This window comes from Hipposideros armiger, unplaced genomic scaffold (genome assembly GCF_001890085.2).
Source record: "Hipposideros armiger isolate ML-2016 unplaced genomic scaffold, ASM189008v1 scaffold_885, whole genome shotgun sequence".
NCBI lineage: Eukaryota > Metazoa > Chordata > Mammalia > Chiroptera > Hipposideridae > Hipposideros > Hipposideros armiger.
In genome coordinates this window covers 356,703-376,668 of record NW_017732235.1, presented here as the reverse complement: position 1 = coordinate 376,668, position 19,966 = coordinate 356,703, and the positions used below count along the sequence as shown (strand labels likewise).

General features: G+C 35.0%; 1 protein-coding gene across 1 annotated transcript in view; it reads right to left on the bottom strand.

The window, feature by feature from the left end:
* The window catches only part of MDGA2 (MAM domain containing glycosylphosphatidylinositol anchor 2), a gene marked incomplete at its 5' end in the record, with an annotated part of 518,288 nt that overhangs the window by 238,775 nt on the left and 259,547 nt on the right, over positions 1-19,966 (bottom strand). Inside the window, one exon of the mRNA XM_019630047.1 lies at positions 10,690-11,019. Within this exon, the coding sequence (XP_019485592.1) occupies positions 10,690-11,019 (330 nt within the window). The remainder of the gene's footprint in view (positions 1-10,689; positions 11,020-19,966) is intronic.

Below are 19,966 nucleotides of genomic sequence, written 5' to 3'. Positions count from 1 at the left end.
TTACATAAATACTAAGTATAATAGCACTTCCCACACCTCGATCTTTTCCTCTAGTCAAAAAAATCCAGAGTAAATTCTGATATTATGGCTTTAAACAATATATCCTGATTTATAATCCATTCTTAACTCTAAATTTGATGGAGACATGTGTCCTTCATCAGTGAATGAACACATTTGTCATAAGCTTGTCTTTAATTCTAAACTATTGCTGGTTATTATAATTTTAAATGCAAATTATAGAACTAACTAATGGTATTTATTCCTAATTAGATTAGAGAAATCTATCTTCAGTCATTTAAAATTCAAATAGTTCCTATGTCTTCATTGCTTGCACTTAGAAAAGGATGAAGGGTAGAAGGAGCATAAATTGGGCATTCTTTCCTATTTCTCATTGACTTGTTCTTATCTTAATGTAATCTGGGAATTTAAAAAAGTGTTTAACTGTGCCAAGTGAAAGAAATCCTCAACACATGACACAGAAATTAGATAATAGCTAATTAACTATTGCTAAACTATAATTTGTAAAGTAGGACCTTTGTTCTAATATTTGGGGGAAAAGTTGGATATTTGATGATAATTGGAGGAAAATTGTAAACCCAATGTGATTTCCATAATTATAGATTCAATTTTATGTGAGAAAATTCTAATATATAAACATGATTAATATTCATTGAACTATTCTATAAAATAGCATTAATTTAATGAAGCCAAACTGCATTTATTCTGTCCCAAAAAGTAAGTGGTAAAAATATTAATATAATTTATGTTTCTCAAAACTTATAACTTTCTGAGAAGGCAAACAAAAGATGTTTCAAATATTCCCTCTCACTCCTTTAAATGATTTCATTGAAAAGAGATTATAGTAATTGTTATTTTCTACAAAACTCCCTCTCTCATTTTCTCTTTTATTCTGTCTCCTTTCCATCCTCCCTTCCCCACTCCCTCCTGCAGTTGATAATCCTTTCACTTGAAGGAAAACAGGAGTTTACTTCTATCATCAAAATCTATGCATCAATACTAAAGTATCTGGGACAAATATAATCTTCCACATGCTGATAAAGGCATATTGAAGGCCCTAAAAATTCTGTAAATACAGGAAGTTTTCCACTGGGTATCCCCCTGTTACACACAAATTGAGGATCTCTTTTTTCTTGATTTCATTGACAACACTTTTTTCATTTTCTTCATGGTATCTGTTTTTTTTCCACCATCTCCTTGGATTTTTTGTTTTGTTTTGTTGTTGTTTTTTTATCTTTGCCTCATATTCTCTGCTGGGATAAGCTCATCCACATCTAATTAATGCAGTTGCTTGTGAAGTCCATGTTTTACTTCTGACTTTTCTCCTAGTCATTAAACCTCATTTTCTAATTGGTCACCAAAAACAAAAGGGTGTCTTATGAGACCTCAACTACAGCTAATCCCAAGTCAGTATTTCCTCTTAAACCTCTTCCACAACCTCAAATCTCTCACTCAGAATGTGGCATTTCCATATTTTAAACAACCGAGGTATCACATTTTGGAATGATAAAAACACAGCATACTTTGAAAGAAACTGAAGAACTCATCCAAGCAAATGGTTTTCAACTACGTGTTTTTAATATTGTATGCACATGCCTATGTGTGTGAATTCCAGTCAGCATATTTTGTTCAAATATAATCTCACATAGAAGGCCTATATATAAGAGAGATATGTGTTTAGCTCTGACTGAAGTTGGAAGAGGGAAAAGGGGATAAAATTCTCAGCTGATTATTTTCCCTCCCCCAGCAGTTCAGTGGTCCTTGAGAATATTTTTAAAAAGAAAACAAAAATCGCTAGTTATCATTGAAATAACATTTGAAAACCAGTTGCCTGGCTGATCCCTTTATTCCATGGAAGAAAAGTTTTGAGGTGTAGACAGACCAAAGGTCATAAAACTTGGGCGTGGACTGAAGTCCAGGGCTCCACCCCACATTAAGCGCCTGATGTCAGTGAGGCCCTCTCTTAAAATGACCCAAGAGCATTCATTGGTCACTGACTTAACTGGCCCTTAATAGGGGAGGTCGTAAGTGCTGCTCAGACCTCATCTGATGCCTATCAATCTCTTCAGCTGAATGAATAGTTTCCCTCCCCAAACACACACTCCAACCTGTAGGCTTTTTTTTGTTTGTTTTTTTATGTTCCTTTCCCCCCCCCCATTCCATTTCCTCAAAATCTTCCTTAAAAATGTCCCAAAGCTACAATGGAGGGACAAGGAATCTAAGGTGCAAAGCGGTCAGCTAACTTCTCAGATGAAGTTCATGAATGAGTCTCATGCTTTTCCTATTAGCTAAGCATTCTGTACCTTTTCCTCTCTCACCTGACATATCCATAAAGTATGGCTTATTCCCACTGCTGTATACTTCCTAATAAAATTTTCCTGCCTTGTCTCTCACATTATCTCTAAATGACTCAATGAATATCTCCTCACAATGCAAACAAAGGTAGTCCATCCTGTCGGGGAAAGAGAAGTTTTCTTTGCCCAGTTGATTGACTGTGAAGTCCCTGGAATGTCTCCTGAAATACTCTTTCATCTCTCCACCATTCTTCCTCTAATTTTCTCTTTGGGGAACTCTCCAGCTTCATTCCATGAATAGGCCCCCCAAACACCAACCTGATCATGCAACCCTTGATAACATACTTTGATCATTCTTTATTATGTTAGTGAGATGTAACTACATTCATATTTTTTCCCTAAGATCTCGTACCATATAATTCTCTTTTTTAAGCCAACTCAGATGCCACCTGCTCTATAGAACTCTTGCTGACCAGATTCAATAAGTCCATCCTGTATGCTTCTGTGTCACTCTGAATTCACAAAGCAAATACTAGACTTTATCTGTGACTAAAGTTTTTCAAGTGTATTCCAACCGGGATATAAAATCCATTATGAATTAGATCCTATACATTTTTATTTCTTCCTATAGCCCCTTTCCTTTTGCTATTGAATAAATACCTTTTGAATTAAGGGTGGACTATATTTCATGAATAAATCCCTGGACTGTAGGTGACAGTTATATTAATTTCTCTTTGTTATATAAGAACACTTGGTATTATTTTTACTTCATTGTCAGTTAACCTTGCCTCTCAATTTTATATTTCCATGCTTCAATCTTCCTCAACTAAGGTCAATTTCTTTAGGACTGAGAGCTTGTGAAATCAAGGACAGGTATACCAAATGAAAGGAAAAAAATCACCAATGATGGAAGCTATAAATACTGTGTTTATTTCTCTTGCTGGATTTCCTATCTTCATTAAGAAAACTCTGAAGTCTCAGGAAGCCTTTGTAAACGCTCCTAGCTGATCCATCATAACTTTACTTTGTGTAATGTTAGCAATTTCTCTCTCAGGTCATTTGCACATTCTTACATGGCACTTGGTAAGTCTTCTGAAAATATCTTGACCCTAAACACATTTGAGCATGGATTTCTGACTATTTGAATGGCTGATATCAAAAGCAGCAGAGAACTGAACATAAGCTCTAAACCCCACAATCTCCATCAATGTTACCCGAGGTTAAACGATAACAATAATAATAATCATGCCAACAGTAATATTGGATGTGGACAACTGACATTTTCTCAAACTTAGCTAAGTGTGAGTATAAACACCTTTAGAAAACTGCTATTTTTCTTTCATTATTTTAAACATACAATCTGAAGGAAAACCATATTACTTATTCAAAAACAGATTCCAGTCAAGTCCCCTAGCCACACCCACCATTTCCAGATTGTTGCATTTACAAGTGTCCTTTGTAGAAAACCTCCATCAGCCACTGAACAATGCAAGACTAACATATGTGAGCAGGAAAAATCATTTCAAATTATTAAATAATTTTTAAAATGAAAAAATGTAAGGACTAAAACCTATTTTCAAATAGGCCATGTTAAGCATAAAATATTCTTGGTAAACTTTTATATACCTAACTATGAATTTATATAACCATGCCTACCATAGAAGCAAACATTAATACTGTACTTTACTGAAAGCACGAATAAAAGGAATTGGGTATCTCTACAAGTATGCATAGCCCAATATTTCCTAAGGGATGTTTTGTGTACATGGTTAATAAAAACAGTACGAGTATTTCACAGTTCACTGTCTCTCTAGAAAATTTGCTAAGTGCAATAGCAATTTAAGGCTCTAAGTACCATAGTAAAGATATCTGCTAGTCCCATTTGGTTCTGGTCCCAAAGCTATAAGAGGAAGGCCTATGTAAAGAAAGTGAGAAAAGCTGTGCTAGTTATAATTCACTATTTTTTTTACATTGACAGTCTCCCTACTGACACACTGTGAAAAACACTAGGCTTCTTCCTGGCCCACATCTAGGACAGATATAATACCCTTTCCAATAAGCACAAGAATCAACTGAGAGAGGTTTCAACACTTAGAGTAAATTCAATCTCTCTGAACTTGTTCTGCCTGAAGCCAGTAGAAAAAGTAACCCATCAGCTATTCAGGAAAAAAGAAAATTACTCCACAATCAGGGGACTCTAAAGTTCAGAGTATATCTCTCTTTTTTTTTTTAGTTGTGTTTTTTCATTGTCTCCTCAGCCATTCCATTTAAATATAGATATATAAACGGAGGTAAAAGATAGATGAAAGAGGTCACAAAGAAAATACAGATGACAGCAGAAATTTTTTTTTATGTTAGGAATGAGACTTGAGCAATTACAAAATAATCTCAAGAATCCTTGCAGCATAATTCTAGAATTTAGATCACCCTCCCAGACAATGATCAGTTTAACAAGGGACCCAAGAAAATACATACATAAATGAGGAATAAGAAAAACTGAGATTTTTGCCTCTATCTATAGAAAATACATTGTTTGTGTAGACAACAGTTAGTATATGTGGCTTTACCTTAAATGCCTAGTTCAGTCCATAGAGTTCAGATTTTTTACTTTATTTCTTAGTAGAGTTTCAAACGTCTATGTTAGAGGTCAGCACACAAAGGCCTGTGGGCAAAATATGGCCCATCACCTGTTTTCATAATTAAAGTTTTATTGGACACAGCCAGGCCCATTCATTGTACTGTCTGCGGCCACTTTCCTACTATAATAGCAGAGTGAGAATAGTTGTGGCAGAAACCACATAGCCCACAAAGCCAAACATATTTGCTAACTGACCCTTTTACAGAAAATGATGGCCGACACTTGTTTTCCATCATTAATTTGGAGATCATGGGTTGAACATCCTAATTCTGGAGTCAAGGAATACAATTAATTTTCCTCTGTCCAGTAACTCAGGAACCAATCCCATAGCTTTTTACTGCATGGAAGCTTCCTCTGATCAAAGTATCACCAGGCCTTACACGTGTCAGTCTTATTTATGACTTCCTCTTCCATCCAACACCAGATCATTCACTATAGTGATTCTACAGATGGCAGTTTTAATTAGCGGAGTTTCATGAGTTTCTATTCTTTGTTAACTAGAAAAGGGTAGATAAGTAAATCCAGTGAAGTGGACATCTTCATTTTCCTTTTGCCCTCCTGCTCATGAACTATTCTTATTAATTGTGTGTCATAGTCCTATGCTATCAAGAACTTTTATTTCACAGGTGTGAATACTCATAAAGACATTTGTTACCTATCATGATTATATATTGGGTTGTCGGAAAAGTCATGACTCATTTTTGCAATGAAAAACAGAAAAAATACATCATGACTTTTTCAACAACCCAATAGTAAACAGTCAGGTAGTCAGTCAGCAGCAAAGCTAAAATTTCAAACTAATTCTCTCATCTTTTTTTTTTTTTTTTAGCTGAGCCATCCTGCCACCTGTTGGCAGCTCAGTGGCTGCTCAGCTAGGGCTGACTCGAACCGCTGTTGCTCAGAGCTCAAACTCTTGAGCGAGCTCTTAGCCAACTGAGCCACTCAGCCGGCCCTTCAAACTAATTTTCTCAATTGGTCACTTCTGCGCACCTATGCTTAGCGTATGTTGATGCTTCTGGTTTAATCCTCTAAACCTTGCTCCATTTTCTGCTATAAAAACATGCCCAAGGGAGGAAAATATCATTATTTGGTACTGGGTCCTCTGCGATATTTGCCCAACAGATGACTCACCGCAGGATTCCACAGATCACGCCTCACTGTTTATATTTTCTAGACACGATGCAGACATTCCTGAGTTTACTGTAAACCTATAAGTTTGTCAGATCACACAAAGGAATACGTGCAAGCTAACAAGCATCCAACAACGTGACTATGGGGCAACACTGGAGGAAGAAACGGTATATTTTTCAACAAGCCTCTGAAAATTAAAAATCTACTATAACAATTATATTTATGTTACTGAATAACAACTAAGTGACAGTATTTTAAGGGTTGATATTAACTGTTGCCAAAATTTTAAGCAAAAGTTCACATGCATTTTTTTCAGCAAGTATGTACAGAATTTTCCGTTTACAAAATCGAATTGTAACAATTAAAATTCCAGCATACTTAATCTGTAATTGACAAATTTATGACAATGTGTTTTTTAAGTGACCTGCCATCTAGCCAGATAAAATACAGCTTTAGTAATGATAATGGTACAATTGAAATAGGCCAATATAACTTGCCTATGTTAATATTAATTATTAATCCTACAGTAAACACAAGAAATACATAATCACTAATATTTCTGGGACTTTCTTCATCCTGTCTATTTGCCAAATGTACCCTCCCTCCACTGTCACTATCACAGTGCTACTTTCAACAAGTTTTCACTCAAATGTAATGTTTCAGTAAAACTTTCCTGTGCCCATAGTGCCAGAAGCATTTACAATTCTCCCGGAAATCTCTGACACTTTAAGCACAGCTCCCATCCCAATACATATTGTATCTACTTTAGAAGTCACCTGACAGTAAGTAATTTGACAACTTAGAGCCTAAGCTCCTTTAGGGCAGGTCCGTATGTTTAGCCCCATATGACATAGAGCCAGATACCGAGCAGGAACGCAGTAAAAGAATCTACAAGGAACATAAATTTTAAACTGACAAGACAACAAATGCTCACAATAAAACAATGTGAATGTTTATAGAATTGGGAGGGAAAAAAGCTTCTCATGTTGAATTAATGAGAAAATAAGACAAAATCTATCATCATCTATAGCATAGTTTGTATTATTCACTGAACTGCATCTAAAGACAAACTCTAAAATACATAGCCTCTCTCTTCAAAGCTTTATCTCAAATCAAATTACATCTTTTAAAAAAACTAACAAGTATGTAAACTATGATTTACTTTCCTGATATATTTTATATTTCAATTTAAATATCCTCAAAAACATGTCTAGAGATGTGACTGTCATTTAAAAGAATGGTTTTATAGATGATGTATTTCAGAACTGTACACTTGAAACCTATGTAATTTTACTAACCATTGTCACCCCAATAAATTTTAGTTAAAAAATGCTAAAATTCCTTTCTAATACAAAAAACAAGTACCTAAATGTAAACAAGTAAAAATTTGAATTAAAAAATTAACAAAAAATTTGGTTTTTAAACTGTATTAGGCAGAAGTGTCTTTTGGTATCTCATCCTTATCTTAATAAGTTTCATATATGTCTTTTAAAACATAGTAACAATTAGAAATCAATGTAAAATTTTGTATGAAAACAAAAGGTTCAGAAAAAAATTTTAATGTTTAAAATGACACCCTAAAATCGCTTACATTTAACATAAAGAAGATGTTTAACACGTAAGAAAACCTCTGACCACTTGGTTGATTCTAAATTCCCTCAGATAGTAATAATATAACCAGCAAGACCCAAAATTTAAGAGTTCACCACATATTTACTTGTATCTTAACAGTCGTGTTCTTCTCGTTACTTCACTCACCCAATTTGTGGGAACTTCTTATGAATCCTATTTGGTTCATAGATTTAATATAGTCCAATATTTCTCTCCATGCTATAGCTTATTCACTCTCATTGTTCAAACTCTATGCCCAGGAATATCTCTGTATTTCATATCAAAACACTATTTTAAGTGTAGTCTTCTACTATGTGGTCATAAAAATAATTTTTAGTGATATCAACTGAATCAGGCAATCTCAGACCCACAACACTGTAGGTCTGTATGTTGGTATTCCACTCTTCTGTAAGCAAAATGGAACATCAAAGACACTTCCAGCATGAAGATAGAATACGTAATCACCCTCAGTGACTCATCCTTTAGGTTACACATCATCCTCTCTATCAAAATACAATCCCCTGCACAGGCCAGTCCCTGTGTAGCCACCCTAAGAAGGGCCCTATGCTTGGTTTAATGCTCTCACGTTGCCATTGTGAAATTCTTAGCAAGCTCTGAACACAGGACACACTTTTTTATTTTCACTGGACACCACAAATTAGGGAGCTAGTCCTGCTCCTGAGAGTGATAACATATTAACTCAGTATACATTGGTCTACTGAATAACTTCTTAAAGTCAGTAGGGAATTACAAGAGCAGGAAGAGAGACATCAAATGCTTATCTTGCAGAGGTATTAGAAAGAAGAAAGAAAACCTAAAAAAAAGCTATGTGCACAAATTAGCTCATCTCTTTAGTTAATAATTATTTATGAAATACCTGCTAAGTGCCATGTATTGTTCCAGGTGCTGAGATTACAACAATGAACAATACAGGCAAAGTCCCAGACTTCGTGGGACTTTCATTCTAGGAGGGAGACAGACAATAACCAAGTCTGTCTGTGGTGGGGCTGAGGGGGTGGGGAGGACAGCAAAAGGGTGTTTGGAAGAGGATTTAACATGTCTCCTTTTTTCCAGCATCGTTGCCTTTGGTAACCAGACAAAATGGTAATTTAAGAAACTTTCATTGTTACAAATAATCTTCTATTACTGAAAGGCATTCTGCAAGTATTTTTCTGCTTTTCTGATTATCTTTTGGCATTTTCCTTTTCAGATATTTGGAAATTTCATGAGTCAATGTTGGTTATCTTCTGTACTTTGTAATTTACAATACAGAGTTTCAAAATAGGCAACATAACTAGTATATTTAGACATGAATGTTAGGGCTCCTTTCATGATTAATGACTTAATGCTCCTTTCTTCTCTCCATTCTGTGCTCCCCCTGTGTCCAAATTTTATGACCTGTGCTCCCATCAGACAAATCTGTTTAGATAGAAGCATTAATTCTTTGAACTGGGTTTGTGTCATTGGTTCTGAAAAAGAAACAAGCTAATAAAACTAGGAAAACAAGCAAACAAACAAAGCAATGCTTACAATTAAGTGTAGATCAATTCTGGAAAAGTGCCCTTCATAAATAAGGACATATGGTCCTGGATCTTACAAAATAGTTCTTACTCACGGGAAATATCATATGCGGGATGTCACTCAGCACACTGATATAGGCAATTGATATTTGGTGACTGAATGAATACATAAATGAATGACAACAGACTGAGCGTATCAATAGCTTTCCATTAGATACCCTAAATGAGTCCATCTCCTAGTGCTAGCACCAATTTTGAATCACAGGTTAGATTAGATAAAAAATAGTTACTGTTTATCTAGAAAAGGATATCTGTCAACAAATATTTTTCATCACCCTGACTTTTACATTAATTGTTGCTGGTAAAAATTGAATATCCCTTAGAAATAATGAAGAATGGTGAAAAGTGAGCACATATGGTCAGCCTGAAGTATGGACCTATATTCCTTAAGGAGTAAAAGCAATCCAGTATGCACTGCAGTTTGGAATCATGAGAAGACAAACTCAAAGGTCAATCTGTTAACATACAAGAGTCAAAGTGCTGCCTGACTGAAAAGGAAAAGTGGAATATTTAAATTTCCTCAAAACAGAGTGTGTCTGTTAACTACATTTCTGCTCTATTTCTTCAACACATATTATTCACTGTAGGATTATATAAAAATCTTAAAATTCAGCCTAGTAACAAGCAGGCAAAACAAATAAAGCTACTTTGGAGTCCCCCAGATGCATGTTGATTACAGTTCATAGAATCACAAAGTTGTAAAATTTCCTGAGTTAAGCTAATGTGTCCTCTCATACAAAAAACCCTATAATTTTCCTCATTTGTAGATGTACAATTAATTGAGATAAAACTGATAACAAATTTTCATTTTAATCCCTCAAACAGGAATTTCACTGTAGTATATTTTTATATTTAACCATTTTCATTGTGAAGAGGTTCTATCATAAGTTTCTTCAAAACGTCATATCTCTTTACAACTTTAACATCTTTATCATTGGTTTTTGTTGGTGGGAAACACAAAATATAAAACACCTTATATTTGAATACTCATATTTTCCCTCAATATTTTCATCTAAGGACTAAGTTCCTGTTGTTTAAAATTTACGAAAATTGTTGTAACCTAGATATTTGCTATTCAACTTTATTAGTCAATATAATTTAAGGCTGCAAAGGTTCCTAGTTAATTAAAAAACACACAAACTGGTACTCTTTATCCTAGAAGCCAATATCTATCATAGCCAATGCTATTCATTTTATTTGCACTTTTTCTGTAAAACTTCATGTAAACTAAATCGACTAGAAGTAGCACTGTCTGTGAAGGTGATATTTATTGGGCATTCAGGAGGTTAGCATTTGGTTTTAGGAAACTTCTCAAAAACAAGTATTCTTAGGTTGACTGAAGGCTATTTTGTCTGCTAAATGTTAAGGAAATTATTCTCAACGTGAACGTCTTTTCCATCATAAATATGCTTCTTACCTGTGCTGCTGGATATATTAACATCAATACTGATATCAGAGATTCCTCCTCCCTTCAGGGATGCTACACATGTGTATGTCCCAAAATCCGTGAATTTTAAATCAATGATGTCCAAGTTTGTTGTTCCCGGGGAGACATCCGCATCAGTCTGTGTAATAACCATCCGCTCGGAACTTCTTAATGGACGACCATTTTTAAACCAACTAAATGTTAACTCCTCTGAAGGAACAGCTTCTACTTGGCAAGATATTTTCACCTCACGCCCAATCTGGATGTTGTCATCTTTGTGATAAGGATCTGGTGTGATCCAAAATCGTCCTTTTTTTAATGCTAAAACATAAAAATTCCATAAGTAGTTAGTGTTACTTTCATAATGTTAGGGATTCATTCACTCTAGGTAATCATCTCTGGGCTGAAATAAGTAAAACAAAATAAAACGTATATATGTTTCTTGATTATTTCCAAGTAGTGTGCATATTAATAAACCTCATTTAGGTAATCTAGAAATAATGTAAAGACCCAAGTCACTTAGAGATTCTAAACAGTGATTTCAATCAGTTGGATAATATTTCCCAGTGATATAAAAAAAACTGCTTTAAGTCTACATATGATACTTAAACATTATTGCTATTGACTTTAGAACAAATGAATAAACTGTTTATATAAAGTCATTACATATTAGAGTTAAAAATAAGAATATGGATTGTTAAACTCAATTCCTTCCTTACTTATATCATCCTTTAATGATTATACAACTACCCAAACAACTCAAATATTGCACGAATGTCATATTAAAGAAAATTCTTGTAAGGTTGCATCTACATGCTGACCCAAACTAGTTTGGTAAGAATTGAGTCAGTTCATATCATGAGACATTTCCAAATATTGAAATAACTTGAATTAAAATTAAAAAAAATTTTTTTTTCAAACATTTGCTACAACTGTTCGATTCTACCATACCTAGATGTTTCTAATTGAAACTTAGCTGGGCTCTCTCCCGCATTTGACCAAAAGAACCTCTTGGCAGATGGCCTGGAAAACACACTGTTTGTATTCTAAACAGCAAGCAGTGCTTTCTGAGGCTAACGTCAGTGCTGTTGTCACCGCCTGGGTGGTTGGTGTCGAGGCTGCTGGGCAAGCACCTATTGGCTCCCTAAGGGCTTCAGTTCTGAACTTTGAATGATATAATGTGACTCATATGGAATAGACTTTGCTCCTTTTTATGGCAGTGATTCTGCTATGCACACATTTTTCTCTCTTCCAACATCCTACCCATTTCCCTTTCTTATCATCATCCTTATATGATGATATGTAGCATATGCAGTGAAATATAATTATCAGAATGAAAACTGTTCATTAACTTTCACCATTAAATCTAAATGTTTAATGACACTGGCAAAATGACATGAATTTAGAAAACCTGCAGGTACTGGGAGCCTTCTAATTGTATTTGGGGTATAACCTTTCCTGAATTTAACCTGATTTTCCTCAGCTGGTCCAATAAAGGCCAGGAAAGACCATGGAAATCTATAGAATTAGGTATGCACTAGAGATCAATACACTTTTAAAGTTTAAAAAATTTGGTTTTAATTTTCTTTACTCTAGAGTCCCAAATATTTTATCTGCTTTCTTGTTTGCATCTCAGTGAGGAGAAATAAACAAGCATCAAAACAATGTTTATGTCTTTCTTTTTATTCAAGAACTATTTACAGGGCTCCTGTTCAGGATTAGGCTCTAGGCAAGGCCCTTAGTACATGAGATGAACAAATTGATATAATGCTGACCCTCATCTATTACAAATTGTGTGCTCACAGATTATAGTCCAGTCTATCCACCAAACACTTATGATACTTAAGTCTAGAAAAACCACACACTGCATATATGTGAAATGTTTTATAAGTTTGAGGAAGTCTGAATCTTAGAGGAAAACCCTCCAAAATGTTTTTTAGAAAATGCACAAAGCTTCAATCTTAATGGAAACACCAAAAGACACATATTTAAATCACATTCTAAAGTTGTTATTAGTTACATTTTTCCACAATAAAATACAACTTATGAACCTTAGTTATTTCTAACCATATCGTTATCACTACATGACTCTAGCGTAAAATTAGGAGAAATTATAGCATTCTATTACCTACAGTCATATATTTATAATTTAATAGGCACTAAAATATGACTTTATATTATATTTAGAAAGGAAAATGTGCTGAAAATATCCATATCTGGTGACAATATTTGGTATATAATATGCATATATAATTCAAATGCAACTGAAGTTCTATAGCACAAAGCAAATCATAAGATCATAGAATATACTTTTCTTTTTTTAATGGGCCTCAAAAATTGTAAGTCAAGGAGCATTTAATTTTGTTAGCACTCTGACATTTAAATGAGAGTTTTCTTTCATTTGGTAAGAATTTTCCTTATCCTGTTTTTATAGAGAAATGATAAACCTAAGTAAAAATGTTAAATGAACAATTCACAATTTCAAAAGTTTAAAAATTGTGTATATTAATTTATCAATAGCTTCATATGGGGGCACATTCAGAATAAACTTAATTCCAAATTTATGTGTTGGTTGCCATATACAAACACAACAAAAAAATGCTGACATTTCAGTCAGCGAATAACTGGGCAGCTTTTGTTTTCTAGTTGTTTTCCACATAGCGACATATTAAAGTAATACTGACATTCAGAGAACTGCAAACTCATCAGACAAACCAGATTTAAACTATTAAACAATTCAAAACCCCTGATAAAAACCATGAAATGAAGATTACAAATCTCATAATCTATTAGTAATGAGATCAAATATGATATATAAATATATTTTTTGATAGAAAGCAATCAATTGAGCTTCTAAGAATGAACTCATTGCCACAAATACTTGTTGATCTCAGTATCTGACAGTTTCACAATTTGGCCACAGTGCATCTTATCCGTATTCTGAATGACAGATTCTAAAAAGGAAGAGGGACAAGTGAATCTTACTAGTGAGCTAAAGTTAAGGAATCTCTGAATAAGTGGCATTGACCATTTGACTAGCAAGCCACCGTTTTCAGTTTGCTTTATGTTACCTCATAATAAAACATCTAGTTTTGCATACAGAACAGAAATTTTCTAAGTAAAAAAGAAGTGTGTGTGTGTGTGTATGTGTATGTGTGTGTGTGTGCAGTCATCCATAGTAACAGAGGACAGTTCAATCTGTTTGGTTTTCTAACATACTTTGGCTGCTCAGAAAACTAAGAGCAGAGCTCTCTGTAAACTAGGCACAGGTACATTAAGAATGTGAAACTAATTCTAGTCTTTCATTTCTATGTGGCCCAATATGGGCCATCTAATTTTGATGGGTCAAGTGCATCAATTATAAAAATAGGAGGTGATAGTCTTAGGCTCCCTCTGAGACCCACTGTAAAAAATAGCTTATTAGCAGTAGTGTTGAGCTTTGAAAATATAAAGTGTTTAATATAGTTAATCAACTGGGAAGCAGGTTCCTTCATTTATAATTAAACACTCTCTTTTGCAGTGAACAATTTATAGTAGTTCATGCAATGTTAATTTAAAGTCATTTCCTGCTACCAGTTAAGATTTCAAATGCTTAAAATCAATCTGCGATTAGTACCAGAGTATAACAGGGGTCCAATAGTACATAACAAGACTCTGTAGAACTAAAAAAATTCCATAGAAAAAGGGAAGAGAAATCCCTTTCCCCAGATGCAATTTCTTAGTCTGAATATTGAAAGTCCCCTAACGCCAGCCTGGGATAACATTAGATTTAACGTAATGTATCATAAATTGTGATGGATGAGCCTCAAAAGGTACTTGGTTAGCCTGGCAATGTATGTAAAGAATTAGCATCACACTGAGCCTATGTTCTGGATAATCAGTTTAGACAGCGTTGCGATATAACCCGCAGCCCCCCATTTTTTAATATTGTGAGACTGAATGCACACTCGGCCACATTCACTTTAGACAGGTTCCTCTTGAGGACATTCTAAACTGCAGTCACTGAAGTCCCTCTCCATTGAGATTTACAGAGATGCTCTGTGAATAGAATGAAAGCCGCATATAAAAGCAAGACCACTGCAAAGATCTGGGTAAGGCATGCTGCTGACTGTACCCTAGAGATAAAAGTGCAATTTTGCCTGTGAATGTCTCCAATTTTGCAGAAAACTGCCATTACTTAAAATTGGATTGCTTCTTCTGTTTACCCCTGAACAAGGGACCACTGGCTTTGGAGAAGTCTAGGCTTATGGTTTCCAAGAATACATACACGCTTGATGTAGATCAAGACAGAGAGGAGGCTGTGAGATTGTTTCTTCCCTGTAGCTACAGACTTAAAATTATAAAATGCACTGATTGTGGGTTAAGTGTTCCATAATAAAATAAAATTTGTAGATGGAACAAAAAATTATATTAAATTCAATGACATTAATGAATGTTCTAATGTTTAATGAGAAAGCATCTCTTTGGGGCTAAGGTATAGCAGGTGTCAGCTTTTGAACCCCTGTTAAGAATCCATTTCAGAAAAAAGATTAGACACAGAGTGACCACTGACTACCATTCCCAGTAGATAAATTAGTTAAAAATCTCCAAATATGCCACTTCTTATAATCTCAATAAGATTCTGATCAACATGAAAAACTGGCAAAAAAAATGCTGACAGGAGTAGATCTAAAGATCATTAATAGTGCAATTAGATAAATAAAAAGTATTTTTCTATTCATTTGTATTCTATTAAAGACAATAAAAATATTTGAGTGAAAAAAGGATTTGCCAGTCCCACTGCATCTCAATTGAATAAACAGTTGGAAATATATTACATCAGCAAAGCAATTTAAGAGACAGCAAAGAATAGTGCTATAATCTGTCATTATAATTAGATGCCTGTCTTTCTCCTCAAAGGGACTGTGAACACCCAGAGAGTAGGGTCATACCTAAATCTTCTTTGTAGTTCCCAAATCCTGAAACCCGTGCCTTGTTATAGTTGGTATTCAATAATTTTGGTCAAATTTAATTAAATATGGCATTTATGGAATTAGCTTTGCAGATTCCAGTTGATCCCACTGAGTCTGATATACCTATGTTAACTCTGTTTTTGTTTGACAGTCTTACGTTCTGAGATCCATGGGGGCAGATAGAATAGAGGGGCAAAATAAAGAAAGTTGATGTCCTCTAGGATTCAGGGGTTTTGTTGTGGGAGCAGAATAACACTTGATGAACAAACAGGATTAATATAGGGATATATGCGTATGTGAGGAAGTGAATCCTGTACAGGAAAGCTCAGGAGGCCTCATTCCATCACAGCCACTGGCTAGCTAGTTACAATGTGTCAGGGACATTAGCTATCAAATGTGATAACTGTTACTCAGCCCTGCTTTGTAAAGGAGACCGAATTTCATGCAGAAAGGCTTGTGTACATGCTTTATAGCTCAAGTGATAATCATTTCTAAGGAAAGATGGAAAGGAGGAAAACTAATATCTAAGCACAGTTATCTTACCTGAAATAGTATTTGCCAAAACCTGTTTCAGAAAAAGGTTAATAGGGATCATGTTAAAAGAAAATAGCACAAGAAAGTTTGGGGACTGACTGTATGAGTGAAAGTTTGCTTTTCTGCAGAACTTTTCAGAGCTTTCAACACACTAATATGCAAACTGTGATACTCCTAGGGGGGCTGAGAGTATTTAACAAAATCCCTTTATTTGTGGGACAAATTTCAGGACTAGTATCCCATAGAATAAATTAAGAGAACCTATCAATTGATGAGAATCAGTGAAGTCTCTAAAATTTCATTCCATTCTTGGTGTTTTAGGTATTTCCATCCATTATTTTGTGATTTAGGCATCACAAAATGATTGACAAAATACAACTCTTTAGTGAAAATAAAATTAAGATTCAAAAACAAATGGGCAGGGGAAATATTTTAGTTTTTAAGTTAAATGTATCTCATAATACATTAAATTTATAAAACATATTTCAGAGCCATCTAATAAACCTATCTGCACTAGCAGCAGTGTGTCTTTTTCCTTTCCCAACCAGTCAGCATTTTAAAGCATTTAATTTATCGGTTTGTTTCTATCTTGGAAATGTACACTTTGAAATATGCAAATGGCATCAAAAAGGAATGAAATGTATTTGCAATTATTGATATAAGCCAGTAAGACAATCTAGCTCAGTTGCTTGAGGAAATAATATTTATATCTTATGTTGTTATATAAAAACATTTAAAGTGTTATTATAAGAAGTATTAAAGTGTCTAGAAGATGGGTAACAGTAGGGAGGTCTTTTTTTTCTTACATACTATTAGATATTATTGTACTCATTTCTCTTTATCTAACAATTCCAACTGCTAATCTACAGTTTGAATTAAAGTTCATCAATAATTCAAGAACAACAACAACAAAATCATTACACCTATTTCCTAAAAGTGGTTTAAAATAGCACCCCTGATAATTTGGATGCAGAATTAGATGCTGAAAGGAAGTTGGGGTTCTATTTAATTATGAAGTATTGAGGCTCTATTTATTTTGTGAATTTACTCAATGCTAATTACTACAATTAATCATTCAAATTGTTTAAGCAAAGTATAGTTGAATTTTAATTGTCCTTTAAATGTCCTTGCTCAATAGAATAACCACAGATAAGTATTTTGGGTAGGAATTAAAGTAAGAAAGGATCTTTTAAATAGGCACAAATTATGCTTTTTATGTAAGCTCTCTTTGGAGAAGAGGGAAAAAAGTGGACTAAAATAATATTATTATCATCATCATTATTTGTCTATTCTTATCATTTTAGCCCTCTCTTAAGTAAAGAGAAAATGTATATTGCCCATACATTATTAGAGTCTATATAATGTCATGAATAAAAACAAGCATTTTCATAATGTGGCTACTACACAAATGGTATTTGACATATAATAGCATAATGTCTTAGCCCCAGTTATTTAAATAGGAGAATATTAATCAGTACAACTTACTGGCCTTATGATGTTAAAAATCAGCAGGTATTTTAAGCTCACATTTTCTATCAAATATAATAATATCATTCACTATGAGAAATGAGAATGTGTCTGAATTATATTTTTTATTGGTTTTTAAAGACTTAGGACTAGAAATAGCTATAACATGGACTGCAGCTTAGAAAGGTCTGTGCTAATTATAATTCTTTGAAGTCCTTTTAAAAATAGTACATCTTTGAGATTTCTGGTAAAGTTGGTGGAGTAGGAAAAGGCTGTGCTTGCCTCCTCTCATGATCACATCAAAATTACAACTAAACTACAGAACAACCACCATTGAGAATTGCCTGAGGTCTGGGTGAACAGAAGTCCTATAACTAAGGACATACAGAAGAAGCCACCTTGCGATTGGTGGGAATATAGAGATGATATAGAGACTGGTCCCCATAGCCACATGTGGCAGTTAAGAATCAACAGGAATATCTCAGCTGCATAGGTTCCCAGTGAGGAGTGAGGGGTCCCAGCCCCACACCAGTCTCCCCAGCCCAGGGTTCCATTGCCAGGAAGAGAAATCCCCATAACTTCTAGCTATGAAAATCCGGGGAGATTGTGGCTGAGTGAGATGGAAGAAAGCTGCAGTCCCAGTTTCTCCTCTTAAAGGGCTCACACACAGACTTACTCACTGATGGCTCACTCACTCTGAGCTCCAGAACTGGGGCAGCAGCTCGAAAGTTTCCAGGTACACACACAAAGGAATTGAGCTTCCTGGCTTTTGGGCGAGGGCTGAAGGGGCAGCTGTTTCCCAGACAGAAGTACTTGCAGAAGGCATTTTCTCTTTGTTGAGCCCTTCCCTCTCCCAGCACACAGATGCAGATACACATGCTGTCTATTATAGACTCACTTCAGATCGAAAGACACACAGAGACGGAAAGTAGAGATGGAAAAAAAATATTTCATGAAAAATGAAAAAAACGAAAAAAAAAAGCTGGTGTAGAAATAGTTATACCAGACAAAATAGACTTTAAAACAAAGTCTATAACAAGAGACAAAGAAGGACCTAGTAACCCTACTTCTGGGTATATATCCACAGAAACCCAAAACATTACTTTGAAGGGACATGTGCATCCATATGTCCAATGCAGCATTATTTACAATAGCCAAGATATGGAGGTAATCTGGGTTACATGAATAGATGAATGGATAAAGAAGCAGTGGTACATATATGCAATGGAATATAATATATTCAGCATAAAAAAGAATGAAATCTTGCCATCTGCAACAACATGGTTGTCCTTAGCGGGTATTGTGCTGAGTAGAGTAAGTTGGGTAGAGGAAAACAAATGCCATATGATTTGACTTGTGTGTGGGATCTAAAGGACAAAATAAATGAACAAACAAAACAGAAACACACTCATAGATACAGAGAACATTTTTGATGGTTTCCAAATGGGAGGAGGGGTGGAGGGAAGGATGCAGAAAGGAAAGAGATTAAGAAGTACATAGGCTGGCCGAGTGGCTCCATTGGTTAAGAGTTGGCTTAAGAGCGCAAGTTCTGAGCAACAGGGCCACCGGTTTAATTCCCACATGGGCCAGGGACACTGTGCCTGAGCTGAGCTGTCGCTGAGCTGCCAACAGGTGGCAGGATGGCTCAGCTGGTGTAACAACAAGATTGCCTGTTTGATAGTGGGTTACGCCCATCTGCAACTAAGACTGAACTCGGCACCTTGAACTGAGCTGCCAACCGAATGGCTCAGTGGAAATGGGCATGCACTCTTAACAACAAGGCTGCTGGTTCAACTCCCGCATGGGATGGTGGCTGTGCCCACCCACAGCTAAGATTCAACACAGCACCTTGAGCTTAGAGACCACAAGCAGCCGACCAGAAGCCAGATGGCGACTGGTGCCCTCTACAACGAAGACTGAAGAACAACTTGGCTGGTCCCCTTCCCCAATTCCCCAACACTGTTCCCCTCTCCCAATTCCCCAATAAAATCTTAAAAAAAAAAATGAAGTACAGATCGGTAGTTACAAAGTAATCATGGGGATATAAAGTATAGCATAAGGAATATAGTCAATAATATTGTAATAACTAGGTATGATGTGAGATGGGTACTAGATCTATTGGTGTGATCAGTTTGTAAATTATATAAATGTCTAATCACTATGTTGTATGCCTGAAACTAATATAATATTGTATGTTAACTGTAATTGATAAGACATTTAATAAAAATTATTAAATAAAGAAAAAATGCATCCTTAATATTTATGGAATTGATCATGTAGCAGTGAAAACTAGATAAAAATAATGAGATTACAAC